Below are 17752 nucleotides of genomic sequence, written 5' to 3'. Positions count from 1 at the left end.
GCAAGAAAGTTCCTCTGAAAAACTTTTGCCACTGAGTAAGGTTTTACATTTGGAAGAAAATGGCATATGCATGATCACAGTTTAAGTGCCTGCTGAAAAATAAATGAATAAAATATCTTAAACCAGTCTTACTTGGCTGGATTTTATCTGGTTTTCTAGTCTGTCCTGATATTTCTTTGAAACCTGTCAAAATCCAGAACAACAAACATTTTAGACTGGTTTAAGTTGGATTTTCTGGGAGGGTATAAAAAATATATAAATAAACACGATTAATAAGATGTTAGTTCAGATCACCCACTGAAATTATGGCGGATGCTGTTTAAAAACGTACAATATTATATAACATCTAGTGTGACCTAAAGATAAGATTCAAAAAGATAATTCTAGAGATATGAATAGAAAGAAACAAAAGCACTCTTTTATGTAAAAATATAGCCTTGACATTTAATATCAGTTCACATTGCAAGTTTGAAATGACCCTTCTCCCTGAAGGCAGTCGATTGGCAGTAATTGACCAGCATGTAAAACTATAAATGAGTGTGATATTCTCTTATTGTATGCATACATACACATCACTAGTTACAGTTAAAGGGTTAAGGAGACTTTTTTTTTAAATCCTAAAATCATGAATTAGAATAGACTACCGGTAAATCCATTTATGAAAAAAGAAAATTATTATATTTACAATTGAAGTATGGCACAAACAGAAAAATTTGGAATGCACATACTCTTAGCATACATAAAATAATTACCAGCATTTTGGTAAATAACAATATTTCCAAGGCACAAAATGTTATGTATTCTATCAGGCTACCGTAAAAGTACTATAAGAGCCAGAAGCAAGCTGTTAAAATACTGTACAATAAAACAAACATCTGATCACATTCAGGGCTGCTGTAACATTCATGGAACTCAAACTCTCCTTGAAAGGAGAATAAATCTTGCATAGCCTTTGTATAATATGGTCTTTTCTCACTTTTTAAATTCTGTTGTGACTCCTTGGATAGTATAAGTATGCACCACTAGTTAATTCTAAAACATACATACACCAAAGAAATAAGATGGGATGAACATATATATTTAAAGTGTGATTGTTGCATACCTTTAAACTCAACTATTTTGGTCTAAAGTTCTTAAAACAGGAAACAATCTGAACAATTTCAATGTGTCTTTTCTAAAAACCTTAAATTAAACAGCTAGTGAATAGAAATGTCAGTGTTACTGTGTCCAGATGCTTGAATGAAATGTCACATTTAGCACAGCCTATTCATAGTACCAAGTTAAAAAAAAAAAACTCAATCTGTATTTCTCTGTGCACTCAGATGGCCTCTTGTTTGGTGATGGTTGGTTGAGGGATGGAGCTTGGTTGCTTTGGCACTGTGGCTATAACACCCGGTGCCATTTTGTAATGATCAGAACCTGAGGCTGCCGGGGGAGATGGGATTGGAGTTTCTGGAGTGGCTGTTTGGGAAAAAAAGCAAGAGGATACATTAAATCAAGGGTCCACATAGGGGTAATACTGAACCTTAAATAAACATAATTTGCATAGCATGATAACATGCGAAAGAAAGAAACCATTGGTTGACACAAAATAATCACGCTTATGAAATTTCTGAAGGCATTAGGGTAGAAAAGCATTACAGTAGCCTTCTTATACAAAATAAGCCTGATTAGTTTCTACGATTTTGGCAGGGATTACTCCAACAAGCCTGTTTGTCCCTGGTTTTCACATTTTAAGGACCTATATTTTCTGTGAGGGCTTCCTTCATAACAAATTTTCTTTCACTCGGTTCAAGATGCTACTTACACATCTGGCCATTGTGAATTGGAGTGGCCATGTTTGTGGTGACTATGACATTGTTACTGAGGTGCTCCTGGACCAGATGTGGGTGTAGAGAATGATGGGCATGAGGAGCTTCATTAGCAGAACCTGACAGAAAAAGAAAGTCCTTAAATCTCTGATTGGGAAAACTTATACAAATCTGAATCAAGTAGGAACTTGTTTTTTCAGTCTATATGATCCATGTAGAGCAGATTATTAAGAAACCGATAGTTATAGGCTGCCTTTTGCATCTTTTAAATCAAGTTGTTCCTGTTGTTCCTAGATATTTACCATGCATCTCAGATACTGCAGCTTTTGACAGCTCTCCAAAGTAAAGGGTCATTTATATACACTGTCTAATAACCATGACTTTGCACTTTTCCCAAAATTTTGTTTCATTAACAGAGATCAGTTACCTCCTAGAAGCATCTCTTGTAGCAGGTTGTCTATCTTTGCCATTCCAAACAATTTAACAAATTGGATTTGCTCGATCATTTGCCAGGTGATACTCTGCAGTGTTGGCAACAGAAGTAGTAGCTCGCCGAACCGTCCTCGTGAATCGTACTGCCGGTCATTTATGTAGTCCTCTAAACTAACTTGAACTTGGTATCGCATGCGTTTTATCTTGCTTGGGTCGCTTAAACCTTTGGCATCTACATGAGTAGAGAAATATTACATTAGATTCAGTTTGAAAACTCACTTGATATTCTGCTCTGTTTTGTCTCTTCTTTTTTTTAAGGAAAATTTAGCTACCTGGATCGAAAAATACAATGGCCTTCAAACAGGCATATTCATTGTCATCGATCTGGAGGTCCTGGAAGGGAAGGACTAACTCATCAAGGATCCTTACAGCCACACGGCTCACCTCCAATTCGGGGCAATTTCGTGCAATTATATGATCATTACCTGCGAGAATCATGGAAAATTGTGAGGTAAAACATTAGTAAAATAGCTTCAGTCCAGAACACTGTCGTTTCCAATATGCATTTCCAATGTCTCTTGCTTTAAAAAACATACCTAATAGTAAAATGTCCTTATACAGCATGGAGCGTTTGGCAGCTCCTAGCAGGAGATGTTCTCCAGCATGAGCTCGCAGTAAAGCCACCTGAGACAAATGAACAAGTGTTTGTTTGGTTAGAATCCTTTTTATAACCATATCATCTCATTTTTTGATTTAAGATTAAATGTAGATATTTTTAAAGTATTTTTAGAGGCAAAATTAGGTTGGTCTTCATGCCTGTATGCACATGTGTGTTTTCACGTGTATGTTTGTGTGAGAAGATGCTGTTTGAGGCGCTCTCACCCACAGCTAAAACACTGATCAGTTATCACGCCTCAGTGCTCAGCGTGTTAATGATTCTGAATGTCTCAAGAAGAGATGTAACTTTCAAACCAGCTCATCATATTCTAACCTGAGCCATCTAAATACATTAACCACCCAAATTAAAGATCTCTGAACTTTTTTTCCGACTGCTATAAAAATGAGCCAGCTGGCAATAATATCTATGAAATATATATATATATATTGTAGGAGTACATTTTCAGCTAAATAAGAAGTGCCTACCTCTTAATAAGAGGGATCTTACCTGATCATCCAGGGGAAGGTCACAGAATGCTGGGATGTATTTAGCCCATTCAACCAACACTAGCAGCTGCTGTTTCATAGACTCGCACACATCAGTTATAGTTGCTACCTTCTTTGTTCTGATGTCGCCATTCAAGATAGGACCAGGTGATGAGATCTGCAAAGAAGCATATGGGAGAATTTTACATTTATAAAAGTAAATCATATAATATATTTTAAAGGTGAATTTTGTCATTTCTGTGTCTCTAGCTACACCCAGTGAATCTGCAGAAATACTGACTGTTTCCAAACGGGTTTCCAAAACAATCTCCTGGTTTATCATTGGTCAGAGAGTCATGCCCCAAACCCACGCCATTGGTTGAGCATGTGTTGCTATGCGGTTCTAATTGGGATGCTCAAACAAACAGGGCAGTGTTTTGATAGCTGTGCCACAGTGTTTACACTTTTTTCAGAGGAATCAACCAACAGATTTACTAATTGTAGTCTCTTCATGTTACACTGGGTTAAGAGAACATATGTTACACAATTCACCTTGTGATTTGAACCTAGATTTGAATCACACTGTGTACCTGTCTAGAAAGGACATCAGCCTGAATGAGTGCGTTTATTGAGGGTAAACTGCTGTCTTCATAGCTGGATCTTCTGGTGCTAATCCTGTCTCTTTCATTCTGCACAGCTGAGAAAGAGAAAAACACATTTAATCAGCAAATTAAGATTAAATTTAATACAAATACACAGAAAGTTTATTTTGACCAGAAACAGCTCTGGTTAAACCACTGAAATATACCCTTTCGTTATCAATATTAGTGAACCAGTTCTTACAACCAGTTGAGATTGCAGAGATGAGGGATATTTGCTGACTATGTGAGAGGGGGGAGTCCTCAAGGTTGCGTTTTTTTTTTTTTTTTATCAGTGTGCAGTTATGATGGCTCTAAACTGTTTGTTCAGCATAAACCAGACATAGACCTCAGTGCATTGTTGAGTGAACATTAACAAGATGTCTCTTGCTAACTCTTTTCTGGCTATTGCAACATCTCCCATTTGCGCCACCTCATCCCCTAACCTCCCAAACAGGGCAGGGGGATTTAATCTCTGTTTTTTTTTACATTTTATGAGCATTATATAAATAAAATCTAACCGCATGAACAAGTACCTTCCTTCTTCATCCCAGCTCGAAAACATTTCTTTAGTCTGCAGTACCGGCACTGATTTCTCTTGTCTTTGTCCACTATGCACTGTCTGTTAAATCTGTATGGAAGCATAAAGAAGATTTACTTTGGCATTGGATACATTGGATGGAAACATGGTCTTTTATGCAGGATTATGGCATTATGTTAACAAAATGTAGCCAAAATGTAGGTTTCTGACCTGCAGGAATACATGTGGTTTTTGCGTACGCTGCGCCTGAAGAACCCCTTGCATCCGTCACAGCTGGAGGCTCCGTAGTGCTTTCCTGTGGCCCGGTCCCCACAGATGGCACATAGGGCGCCGGCCCCTAAGTGGTTGGCAACATTCATGTTGGCACTCTCAGCTGGCGAGGAGTCTGAAATAATGGAGGATCTTGAATTTAGTGTCACAAGTGGTTAAAATTCTCTTTTCTGTTTTTAACTATTTTTTTCAAGCAAAAACTAAATTGTGTGAGAAATAAGAGCTGCTTAAAATCCCAGAGTCAATAAATTAAGTTTAATGCTATGAAACACTTCTTTTTCTGAATGAGACTTAAATATCTGGGTTGCAGATTAAACCAGTCAGACTCCTGATTCCAGACCAATCAGAGTTAAAGTAAATAGGGGAAAGGTCATGGGGTGAAAAATACTCTCAAAAAGACATTTTTATGGCTAAATCAATTGGCAGTGAATCATCATCATGAACATGAGCTGGAAAGGTCTGTTTGCTAAGTAATCCAGAAGTGATTAGTGCTAAACCTGTACAAAAGCTACAACAAGATCATCTTAGATTATGTGAACTCTAATTAGTGTTCTTGATGACCTACTTAATAAATTGAACAAAAAAATTCAACAGTAACATATATGATTCTTTTGGGTCAGTTTGATTTAAAAAAGATTATGACGATGGTGATTTGATATTATGTTGATGACATTTAAACATTAATCATTTCAGAGGTAATCAAAGATAATTACATTAAAACCCAAGCAATGATCAAAGGCAAAACCTAGTTAAATGGCTCATCAGTGATTATTTGGTGATCACCTAAATGTAGAATAATTTGTTTTGATAAAATATAAGTAATTTAAATTTTAAATAGTGGTTATAATATTTCATAATTACAAGAAAGTCATAATTTGATATAATGTTATTATAAATAATTTAGATAATTTAAATATACTGTTGAATAGACAACCTCTTCAATGAATGTAAATGTAACTTCACTATTTGGGTCAGTCAAAAAAATTTTTTTTTTAATAAAATTACATTTTATTTTCAAATGTCAATCTTACTCAAATGTAAACATTTTATAAATTGGACTATTACTGCTTTACCTAAATATAACTACCATACATATTAGATTACTTTGTCAGGTTGATACTGGTTGGATATCAGTTTGTTTCACAAAACCTAGACATGGGAGACTTAACTGCGAAACATTTACATGACACCCTCTTTGCTCAGTGATCATTCATCCTGGTGTCAAACTTCTCTTGAAATACTATCCAAACAAGTCATTTTATCCCAAGCCGACTGTATGAGAACAAGCAAGAGGAGACGAATGAACCTCTTCTCCTTGTAGAGTATCCTGTCTGCAGGACAGAGCATGATGTGCTTCTTATCTTCTCCTGAAAAATGTATTTTTTCTATTGGCTTTTACAATCAGTATTGGGTGTTCTGTGCAAAAGGTTACGAACTTGCCAATTGGCACTTAACTATTAGCCTATGAACCCTGTTAAACATCTGCCTCCCACACTTGACCAAATACTATATACTAGCCTATATAAGTCATTAAAGGTCTCAAAGTTCACCGCGGGTCTGAGCAGATGACTCACCTGTGCTCATCGCAAGCACTTGCATGTTCTCAAACTCCAGGGTGGTGTAGGCTGGGTCCAAGGCCTCGCTATAGTCTGCCATCTCCATGTCTACTAGTGGTTTGGACAAACGCATTCTCAGCTACCTGATGCTGGGGGGAAAGACTTGTCCTCTCCACAGCGTTTGGACACCCCCTCATAGGCCAAGCCCCTCCTCTCTGAGAGGTAGACACCTTTGAGTGACAGGGGCCATGTCCTCAAGGGCAAAGATGAGGTTTGCTCATGATTGACAGTTCAGGCCTCCTCCCAGAGCACGGCCCCATTCTGAAGTGGGATGGCTCTTATGTTAATGATTAAAGTGCTAAATCAGAGTTTTTCCAGAGACTGAGACAAACAGGGTGTTATGTTTGTCTCAATATCCTAAATTCACTGCTAGAGAAATATAGCCAGTCTTAACAACACTATGCTTTCTATCTCAGTTCCCCAACAAGGGCTTTAGGGAGCAAGAAAGACGACTGTCTGGGCCTTGACACATATTAGACACTATGAAAAAGTCACTCGTATTTGACTCTGATGTATAAGATTGAAAGTAAGTGGTCCGCATTTCAATGTGCAAATTACGTGTTTGCTAAATCCCTGTTAATTCTAGCACAATAAACAACAGCAATAAATCACACAGAGTAAAATTTGTGGCCTTTATGTAAAAGAGCTCATTGTTCTGTTGAACATTCTGCATTTGCACGTGATACACAACTCCATTCCTGTTGTACAGAAGAGATTGTTTACTTCTCATCAAATCTGTGCCAAACTAGCATTTGGTAGGCTGTAAAATATCTTGGGGAATTTGTGATGCCATATTGGCATTCAAACTACTATTAAAAACAAATGGTTTTTATTGGTATCTATAGTTCCATGAAAAACCATTAGCATTCAGAGAACCTTCCCATTGAAAAAAAAAAAAGGTTGTTTAGATTATTAAAATGTTCTTCCAGAATGGTTCTTTGAATGGCATTGCTGTGAAACCCCTTTTGGAACATTTTACATTTTTTTAAAAGAACCTTTTATTAGTTTTTCTATTTTTAAGATTCTGACAAAATGGTTTCTAAATTACCTAGAGATGACAAAAAACTGAGATGATCATCTCTGTACATATTGTAGTGCCAGAATCGTAGAATAATCAATATTTTCCAAACTTTTTTGGGGGAGGATAAAACTATTTGTTACTCAAACAGGAAAATTTGATGTAACAATTACGCAAGTACCAACTTCAAGTACATAAGTATCAGGCCCAGTGCAAACAGAGGCAAGTATGTATATTTGAAGAGTAGAAAGCAACAGAACAAACCATGGGTCATCGTTCCTCAGTTCAGACCGGCCCTGGAGCCTGTAAAATCCAGCTGCCTACAGAGAATATAAAGCTGCTGTTGCTATACTGTCAGATGAACAACCTATATTCTTGCTGTTTAAACCAAGTTTCTTTGAGATGCTTCATTGCTGTAATCGATGTGTCACAGTAGTGTTTCATGTTTGTTTTATTTTTAAATTAAATTACTCCACCGCATGAAATTAAATGAGAATGTGGGATTATGTATTTTATGTTGAGCTTGCTAAAATACCGCAGACATTGTTTACTATCTGTAAATGGCAGATCCCACCTGACCATCTCTGTGGACTAAAAGTGCTGAGCTGGTTTTAAACTGGCTGGAAAATACCTAAACTTACAAGATAGCTGGTTCTGAATATATTATAGACTTGCATATTCATAGAGATATAAAAAGACATAAAAAGTTAATTAGATTCAGAAGAAGTAGTGTCTGTATGGTTGTGTCTTGACCGGATGATGTTTCACTCGTACATCTCAAAATAAATCTACAAGAAGTTGCAGTCTTTTGAACCGATAGATCAGGAACATTTGTTAGTCTTCCTTGTTTCTGTTCAAGATGACTTCAGTTCTCCAGTAATTAACCTGAGTAATGACAATCAGTGTACAGGAATGACTCAATGGACAAATCTTATCTGAGTCACCATTAAACTCCTTATCGCAGCACACATCTCCATGTTTCTATTAACTAAGGCATGACCTCTATAAAGTGTAATCTGTAAAGTTATGGCCCTTTCTCACATGCAGCACAGTGATCAGAGCAGGCAGGCGTAGATAACTACATTAGATCATTACCTCACATGGGCAAAAGCCTCTTGGTGTACAAACCTGTTTAACAGATACACATCTAAAAAAAAAAAAAAAAAAAAAATGGATTAGCCATGTATTCATTAACTTGGATTTGTGTCACTCATGTACTTTTCTTAACATGGCAGGCCATAGGTGTAAATTAATTATTTGATTTGAAAACATTACATTTTGATTGTTAAGTAAAATAAATATGGGTAAATCTACTTAACTGATTTGAATATCATAGTAATGAAAAACACTATGATATTATTTTGTTGACATAGTTTTTTATTTTATTTATTTTTATGTTTTGCTTTTATGACCACATAATAATTAACAGTCTTACAGTTTTCTTGTAAAACAGTTACTTTATTAAAGTTATATGCTTTCCCTCTTATTCAATTAGATTAAATTTTGTTTAGTTTTTTATTTATTTATTTATTTATTTATTTATTTTGTCTAAAATCATAAATTTTTTCCTCCAGCTTAATGTCTAAGGCAATGAATTATGAAACACTGTCATTATTGTGTTTAATTAAAAACATTCAATCACACCCATAATGCTTTTGAAAGTATTATTATTTTATTTTATTTTTGCTTTTATGACTGCATATTAAATGACAGTGTAACGGAAAGATTTGTTCTTGTAAAATATTTAACATATAAACTTTCCCTCTTATACAATTACATTTAATTTATGTTTAATTAACAGTAATATTTTTTTAATTGATCATATTGATTTGAAAATTCTGTTTTGTAACAATTAATGTCTAATGACACAGAGACTGAACTATTAGACTGAACCAGTACAACAAATTCAAAGCAACTCTCTCTCTACCTGAAAATAACCTACATCAAACAGTCACATTTTTCCACCATTATCTGATCAGTGTTGCAAGACGTTTACATGCGCACTGCGGCGTGGTGCAATCTTTGAATACTTTGAGTCTCATCACAGAAGACAATATGACATAGGACAGCTCCTGCCCTGATCGTCTTCTCTGTGTGATATGAGGCAGCGATGACATGTCCTATAATCAGTCACCCATACCGCCTGCCTGGGGCTAAAAGTCAGAAGGTTGATGTAACTCCTCTGCCTATTTTCCCCTTTGAAACTTCAAACTCCAGTTTGTGAACAAAGTCCTGTCTATCTCCACAATAAGGATCTCCGACCAGTGACCAAACTCCATTTGTAACCACTGCCTATTTGTACTTTCTCTCCAATGACTCTTTTTCATTTCACCTGTCTGACCAAATGGGAATAACAAGTAGCACTACAAAGGGAGATGTATAATGCACATGTTGCGGGAACCGGTGGCCTACAAGGAATAACACGCTCTTGGAGTACTCGGGAATGGTTTTCACGTGGGAATATGAGTGTTATGCTTTCTTTGGGTTTGAATATTTGTTAAGAATGGGAGAAGACGGCATGAGTATGTTTAGTAAAGCTCATTCGAGGTCAGTAGAAAAGCCGCTGTGGATTGACTGGGGTAGATGGCACAGATGTGAGTATGGCGACATAGTGAACACACAACAGATTGTCAACAGATCGGTTGGTAAACGGCAAGCTCACAACTCTCATGCCCTTTGGGGGCAAAATATAAACTTTTGCTTATTTGAAATTATCCTTTTTTTATATATAAAAATCTATCTATTTGTAGTTTTAAACTGTTGCAGTGTACTCTAAGACTGCTGAAATGTATCTTTATCCTAAGTGTGTTGGGGCTGATAAGTGTGGATAACGCCCCTCCCCTCTGTCTAAACTTTTTTTTTTTGTCTCATAAGGCTATGGTGCTTTTTAAAGGCCCGTCGAGTGTAAATCGATGGTCAGATGCTAAATATCCATAGCATTTAGGACATTTTCATTGTGTTTTTTTTTTCTTTGAAGCTTCATATTCAGTTTTAATTAGCTGATGATAATCAAACTAAGAATTGAAAGTATTTGCTAATCAAGCTCTTGTCAGCACCAAGGAGCTGAGAATCATGTCATGTGATCTGTTGCTCTGATAAATGTTCAAACCTTGTTAAGTTTTTAATACATAACTCAGGTGCAAATGAAGAGAAATTACAAGGAAAACCTGTGATTCCTGCCAAGATGCAATTCATGAGGTTGTTAGTGGCTTTACGATGGCCAGTTAAGACCTAAAGCCTTATGAAAAACCGGCAGATTTTCAAAACAACTTGAATTCACTTTTATCTCCTTCGTTTAAATGTTTACATTTTCTGATTTTAGTTCCACTGCATTTAAACAAAATTGATACTGCCAATACACTTATAGTTGTATTATTATTTCCAATTTCATTTAGAAGTGTGTTTTTGTCACTTTTAGTAGTTTATATACAGTTTGTATATAATTTATTTACATTTTTAATGGTTTTAGTTTCAGTTTTAGTTAATTGTATAATGACCCTGGATACGTTGTCAAGTACATGTCTTTTTAGCAGTGTTTGATTTGAAAAGAAATACTTTATAACTCAAAGCCATTTTCTTATGAGGAAATACTCTCCTCCTCCGTAACGATTAACAAATACAGTTATCTATGGAGTTCCCATAGTCCTCCTCAGCCATCACGGTATTTGTAGTGTAGGTAATCATAAACCCCTAGGACCTAATATCGCACAGCCTCCATAAAGTCTTCCAGTTTAAAACTCAGAATCATTGGGTAATAATATGTTTGACAAAAAAGGGTCACATTTAGCCAACCTTTGCTGTTACCTGCTTATCACTTTCGATGTCATGCTTTACATCATAAACATGATAAAGCCACTGATAGGATTTTGTCCTGATGGCTAGCCGGCTTGTTTATCGAGTGATCACAGCTTTATGGGATCACATACTATTTGACAACTTACGCTACTGAAATGATCAAGTTTCTTTGTTACTTTCAACACATTACAAAAGCTCAAGTAACTCTGTGCACATCACGCGAGTAAACAAGTGCATCAATAAACATTCAGAGCAATGCTCTTTGTAAATCAATCACATCTTCTGATAAGGCTCTTTCAATGATTAACTGTTTTTCTGCTGAGAATCGCTTTGGCTGTTGACCCAATCATATTTGCAGGCTGAGTGATGCTGCATGGACAGTTATCACTCACTTTTTATCAACAATCAATCAATCAATCACCTTTTCATCACAGTGTACAGCTCTCGAGAACATTTCACCCTAACAAGTTTAACTTTACCCCAGTTTATCCAAACTGAAGAGTCTTAAGTGGTTATTAAATTTGTTATAATTTAACACACTGGGGCTTGGTGTACTTTTACTCATCCGTGCTGTTTTGAAGTCATTCTCTTGCAGTCTGAGTATCACTATAGTACAAAACAAAGTACATAATTGCATAATGAATATGTTTTTTTACAAGTGTGATCATTATTTAACGGATTTAACGACACAATGGAAACTCAGCACAAGAAGAATCTGGAAGCCTTTTTCCCCCCATGTTTTTCATTAATCTTGGATGATGGATCATTGGATCGTTTCTTATGTCATTATTCTATTAGAGGTTTCATGTTAATATTTTAGATTATATCAGGAGTCAGATATTATGGGCATATAGAGTAGGTAACTGAGAACATTTGATTTAAAGTGTTTTGTAAATAAATATAACATTTTAGAATTTGGCAAAATGTAAAATAAATAAATGTCATAGTGTGAAATTCTTTGGTCACTAATCAAATAAGTAATCCCATTACTGTTATTTTAGTATCATTTAGATACTATTGTAGTTTTTATTTTGAATCCATTTATTTAGAATTTTTATATTTTCTGTTTTCATTTTTATTTTAGCTCAACTTTTAGTAATTTTATTGTTTTGCCAATTTTCAGTAGTTTTGTATAAATATATATATAAAATTTTCTATATTTCAATTACCATTTTTTTTAATGGTTTCAATTTTAGTTTTGTTTTTAGTTAACTATGGTGACCTAGATTTACAGATATTGACATAGAAACATTTATATAGTCTATGTTGCATCAACCTTGGATTGTTTTTCCTATGGTGATAAAATTACATGTTTACATGTTTAAAGATATTTTAAGAATCACATCTGAGAATGTCCCAACATTTTTAGTGTATACAGTCAAGTATACCATTAAGCAGCTCCTTCATGTGGACAAAGCTTGCAATTACATCTGCAAAGTTCTCAGTGTTGGGCCTTCCTGAGAAGAACCACAAGGACTTCACCAATTGTCAACTGAAGTCCCCAAAAATCTCAAATCTGCAGTGATTTTCATAAGCACAGTAAGTTTTCCATAACAGCCAAGAAGTAAACCCAAACCAGACCATAGATTTCTAGAGAAGTAAATGAGTCAAACATTCTGCAAATGTCTGTTTTGAAGACATTCAACAAAATTTTGCTTTAAAATGTTTCTTTGTGCTTCATTATGTCTCATCGTCATTGTTCTAATAAGTGTCATTACTGCCCAAATTGTGCCTGTATTATTTGTAAACTCTTTTTTTTCCCTATATGTTTTATCTTGTCAACAAACGAAATAGAAGTCACACAGATTTTTGTTGAACGCATCTCTATTTTGTATGTAAACAAACTCAAAATCTACTCTTCAGCCTCGACTGTCCTAAAAGAGGCAGTGAATCTGCGGTCGCTCTACCTGGTGTGGTGTTGAAGTGGCCCGTGACATGTCCTTCAAACATCCTGCACTTGTCTGTGGTCCTGAGAGCTGGCAGGACCCCCGGCTCCTCAGCCTTCTCCAAACAATGACCTATCCATTCAGTCCTCAGTGTATCTCAGTGAGTGTGAGAGTGTGTGAGGGAGCCGGCGTTCTCACACACGCTGACCAGCAGCTCGACCTAATCTCTTAATGCCTATCACAATGAGATTTGATTGGGGGCTTGAGCACACGGCCTAATAGTGTCAAGTGTACAGAGCGTATAATTCATATCTGGCACTTCCTGTTCCCGAGGCCCATGGATTCTCCCTTAATTGGATATGAAACATTAACTTGTCATTTTGATGAGTGTGACACCAGTGTTTAGTCAGCGAATACGCTTCTGAATTGAACAGTTTTCTGGTGCTGAGGAGAGAATTGTACTGAGACATCACTTACTGTTAGCTGTCTGGACAATTGTTGTGGTGCCAATCTGGTAGACACCATTCAGAAGTATGGGGTTGGGAAGATTTTTTAAATGTTTTTGAAAGAAGTCTTTTATGCTCAGCCTGGATGTTTTTATTTGTATTCCAGAATACAGTAAGAGAGTAAAATGGCGAAATGTTGTTACAATTTAAAATAACAGATGTCTGTTTCAGTGCACGAGATCCTTCAGATATCATACTAATTTGCTGATTTGCTGCTCAAGGAACATCTCTTATTATCAGTGTTGTGATGCTTAATGATAAATGATTCAGTATTTATTTGATGTAGATTTTTTTTATAACATTATGAATGTCTTCAATATCACTTTTCATCTATTTAATATGCTCTTGCTTTAAAACATTTTTTTTTTCATTTTTAAAAACATTTTTAGTAACATCACACTTTTGAACAGAAATATATTTAACGCCTACTTTCCACCATCCAGTCTATTTCCAATTTATACATATTCGATCTTTTAGTCATGTATATCCTGTTAACTAGGAAAGATTATGTTTTTTATGCATTGTGTGATAGTACAGAGGATGTATAGATCATGTACATTGGTTGTAAACAGTGTGTATTCTTTGTTGCTGATGCATATCTATTATTATCATCAAGATTTAAATAAATGTAAAAGGAAGTATCAATTTGTTTTCATATTTTAAAAGACTTAATTTTAAATAATCCTGCGGTGTGACAAATTATATAAAAAAAAAGTTTCCATTTTTTATTTCAGTTTAGTCTCTATAGAAAATATAGAATGTTGAAAGTGGGTTCCGTTGCTAAATTCCAGGTTTGAAAGGCTCCATATTGAACAGAGATGAGTTCTGTGATCAGGAGAAAGAAACACTTCTGTAACTATTGAACAGGAACAAATATTTCCAGACTTGGAAGAGAGTATTTGTAGAATAATGAGAAACTTTTAGTAGCCTTCCATTGTGGCTTGTTGTCTTTGGTGGCTGCTTGTTCTGGCCTTGAACATTCTCTGAGCTGACAGCTGGAGCCGCTGGACCTCCACCAGAAAGTCACTCAGCATTTCATGTTACTCCATAATGTAACAAGCTTTGATTAGAATTTTTAGAAAAATTACCATTTATTTTTTTTCATCATTTTTATAACAAATAGGCAATAAAGATTGAAGAACTAATTGCATGGAAAATTAAAAATTTTACTGTGTACTTTATATATTGCTTGATGTTAAAGGAATGAGCTAGTTCACCCAAAAATGAAAATTCACTGAAAATATACTAGTACTAGTTTGTTTCTTCATCAGAACAGATATTTTGCATTGCATCACTTGCTCATCAATGGATCCTTTGCAGGGAATGGGTGCCATCAAAATGAGAGTCCAAACAGTTGACAAAAGCATCGCTATAATCCACAGGTAATCCACATGACACAATTCATTTTAAAATTAGTCCTCTTTCCTGCTTTATCCAGTAAAAAAAAAGTTGTCTTGTATTAAGTATTTATTAATATTTTGAGTTGTGTGGATTACTTGTGGACTACTGTAATGTTTTGATCAGATGTTTGGACTCTCATTCTGACGGCACCCATTCACTGCAGTTGATCCATTGGCAAGTGATTTAATGCTAAATTTCCTCAAATCTGTTCCAGTGAAGAACTCTTCTACATCTTGGATGGCCTGCAGGGTGAGTATATGTTAAGCAAATATTCATTTTTGGGTGAACTGTTTCTTAAATGTTATACTTTTGTTGTTAATTGTTCACATTAGTTAATAGTGCTTTATATCTTGCAAATTTATAACAGTTTTACTATTAAAAAAGTGTATTTAAATGCATGTAGAAATTAACATTAAACTATTTTAAACTATTTTATATGCTGTAAAATAATTTTTCATTTTGAATTCATTTTGTGTTAGAGAATGTTAATGTATGCTTAAATGTCTGAGCTTTTTTCTACATAATGTTGTGTCAGCAGCATGTTGCAGTAGGATTTACTGCTGCACTGCTTTATGCATTCTTTGTGTTCACAAAAAACGCAGCTGCTCTGAAATGATCTGGACCACAAAGCGGCTTAATCCAGTCACCAAGAAAATGCAACAGTAATGTAAATGTTTCAGTACAGCTCTGCTAAGACAAATGTGAGGCCATTAATCACTAAACTCATGCAAATATTGACATACATGATTGTTATTGTTTCACAAAGTGTATTAGAAGATGCTAAGAGATGTTGACTTAATGGTGACTGATTGTTAAATATTATATTTCATATGAGGCCTACAAGAGATTGACTGAGGAACCAATGCCAATTTATATGAGACAGAGGGGTGTTAAACTAACTTACTCCATTGTATGCAAATTAGATGTGCATCTACTATTAAAATGTAAGGGTAGCCTATATAAAATTCTTATATATAATTACATTTTAAAGTATTAAATAAATGTTATAATTCTAATAATTAAATATAAATAATAATGAATCTAATAAATAAATAAATAATAATGTTCAAAAGTTTGTCAGTAAGATATTAGAAAAAATGTTTTATTCAGCGAGAAAACATTACATTGATAAAACTTTACTTATGTATAATGCATTATAAATGTTTATTAAAGGCTATAATGCATTATAATATTCATAATGTGCATTTTAATACATTATCTTGTCATAAATCATTATAACTGAATTTAGAATACAATGTAACAATTAATTCATAAGTGTTAATGTATTAACGGTGGTTACAGTTATTCATAAGATTGTACACCACATTATAAGGTGCATTAGAAGGTATAATTAATGCATTAAAACTACTTTTATAATGCATTATACATAAAAGCTTTAACTAAAGTGTTTCCAAGACATTTGTAATACTACAAAGGATTTTTTTTTTTCAAATAAATGCAGTTTTTTTAATTCTATCTATCAAATTTTGCAAATCCTGGAGGGGAAAAAATATTGCAGTTTCCGAAAATATTGAGTAGCACTAGTGTTTTCAATGTTTCTTGAACACCAAATCAAAATGATTTCTTAAGGATCATGTGAGACTGCACGATAATGGCTGCTAAAAATACAGCTTTGCCATAGGTCTAATGAAATGTAATAAATAATATGATAATAAATAAATATAATAATTGTAATATTATTGCACTATATATTACTACTTTAACTGTATTTTTATAAAATAAATGCAGCATGGTTAAGCATAAAAGATTGTTTCCAAAAAAATATTATCATTATTTTTAAGAACATGATAAAAAAAAATAAAAAAACTGAGTGAAATGACTTTGCTATACAATATCGTCATGTGTATTGTTCTGCTGTAGGCCTATTATGTAGCTGCGCTTACTATCGCTAACGTTTGGTCTGAAGATTAAAGCCTTTTATTTTTTCGAGATCTTTTATAAAGCTCACTTTGTTCCAGCACTTTATCCAGAGTACTTAGAGTCATTCCATGCCAGAAAGAAAAGAGGAACTTCAGCCATTCTGTCCACATTATTCATCTTCTCCTGCAAATAGGCCCTATTTACCAGTCATTGTGGATATGCCACACCTCCCGAATTACAGCCGTGTACCACAAGCTCTCACGAATGGCGATGATAGCTACCATACTGGATGAAATGTCAAGAAATAACATGCCCATTCAACAACATGTTCCACCAAGATCACCAAAGCAGCCACCATGTTTTATCTGAGAGCCGTCTGAAAGAGGCTAAGCACTTACCGTATGCTGCATCCATATGGGTGCCGGCCTGAGCGCTCACATTGACCATGTTGTCTCTTCTGCTCCCCACCACAACGTTTTACTGACTTTGCTCTATAAAGGGTGAAAGATGATGAAGAATTAACACATATAAGTTTTGCACAGTCCTCTGTGTTTCTGGTGAAGGTGTTGTTGGCGCAAGGTAAGGCCGGTACTCCTGTTATCTTATTGATTTTCCTAATCTGGGCAAATGTGGGTGGAGAGGTTAAACAGTAACCAGGCTTGTATGGAGACCAATCCATATGACAGCTGTAGCTATGGCAACAGGATGATAGAAACTCAAATAGACATTTTGTTATAATTTTTCTCCATTTCTCAAAGTCTGCATCTTTTTAAACTCGTGCCATATTCGGGAATGAATCATTAGGGTAGGAAGA

At 35.0% G+C, this 17752-nt stretch overlaps 1 protein-coding gene and 1 long non-coding RNA gene across 4 annotated transcripts; one reads left to right on the top strand and one right to left on the bottom strand.

Moving 5' to 3' along the window:
* Positions 1-647: 647 nt before the first annotated feature.
* On the bottom strand, positions 648-17504 carry hnf4a (hepatocyte nuclear factor 4, alpha). Of its 3 annotated transcripts, none has more exons than XM_052595072.1 (10): positions 17337-17504; positions 4776-4950; positions 4561-4655; positions 3977-4083; positions 3409-3564; positions 2840-2927; positions 2576-2728; positions 2239-2475; positions 1808-1930; positions 648-1461 (listed from the first exon to the last, which is right to left on the bottom strand). In XM_052595072.1, exons 1-10 carry the CDS (start codon positions 17383-17385, stop codon positions 1319-1321), a joined length of 1326 nt encoding a protein of 441 aa, XP_052451032.1. In that variant the 5' UTR covers positions 17386-17504; the 3' UTR covers positions 648-1318. The 3 variants fall into 3 exon arrangements, with proteins under 3 accessions (XP_052451032.1, XP_052451031.1, XP_052451033.1); XM_052595071.1 differs by lacking the exon at positions 17337-17504 and adding an exon at positions 6410-6591; XM_052595073.1 differs by lacking the exon at positions 17337-17504 and adding an exon at positions 6005-6163.
* On the top strand, positions 9574-16897 carry LOC128012105 (uncharacterized). The gene is made up of 2 exons (XR_008182702.1): positions 9574-12803; positions 13128-16897. It is a non-coding gene; the product is annotated as an uncharacterized LOC128012105 (long non-coding RNA).
* Positions 17505-17752: the final 248 nt, after the last annotated feature.

The sequence above is a fragment of the Carassius gibelio genome, chromosome B23 (genome assembly GCF_023724105.1).
Source record: "Carassius gibelio isolate Cgi1373 ecotype wild population from Czech Republic chromosome B23, carGib1.2-hapl.c, whole genome shotgun sequence".
In the NCBI taxonomy this organism is placed as follows: Eukaryota; Metazoa; Chordata; class Actinopteri; order Cypriniformes; family Cyprinidae; genus Carassius; species Carassius gibelio.
This window is presented reverse-complemented; position numbering and strand designations above follow the sequence as displayed.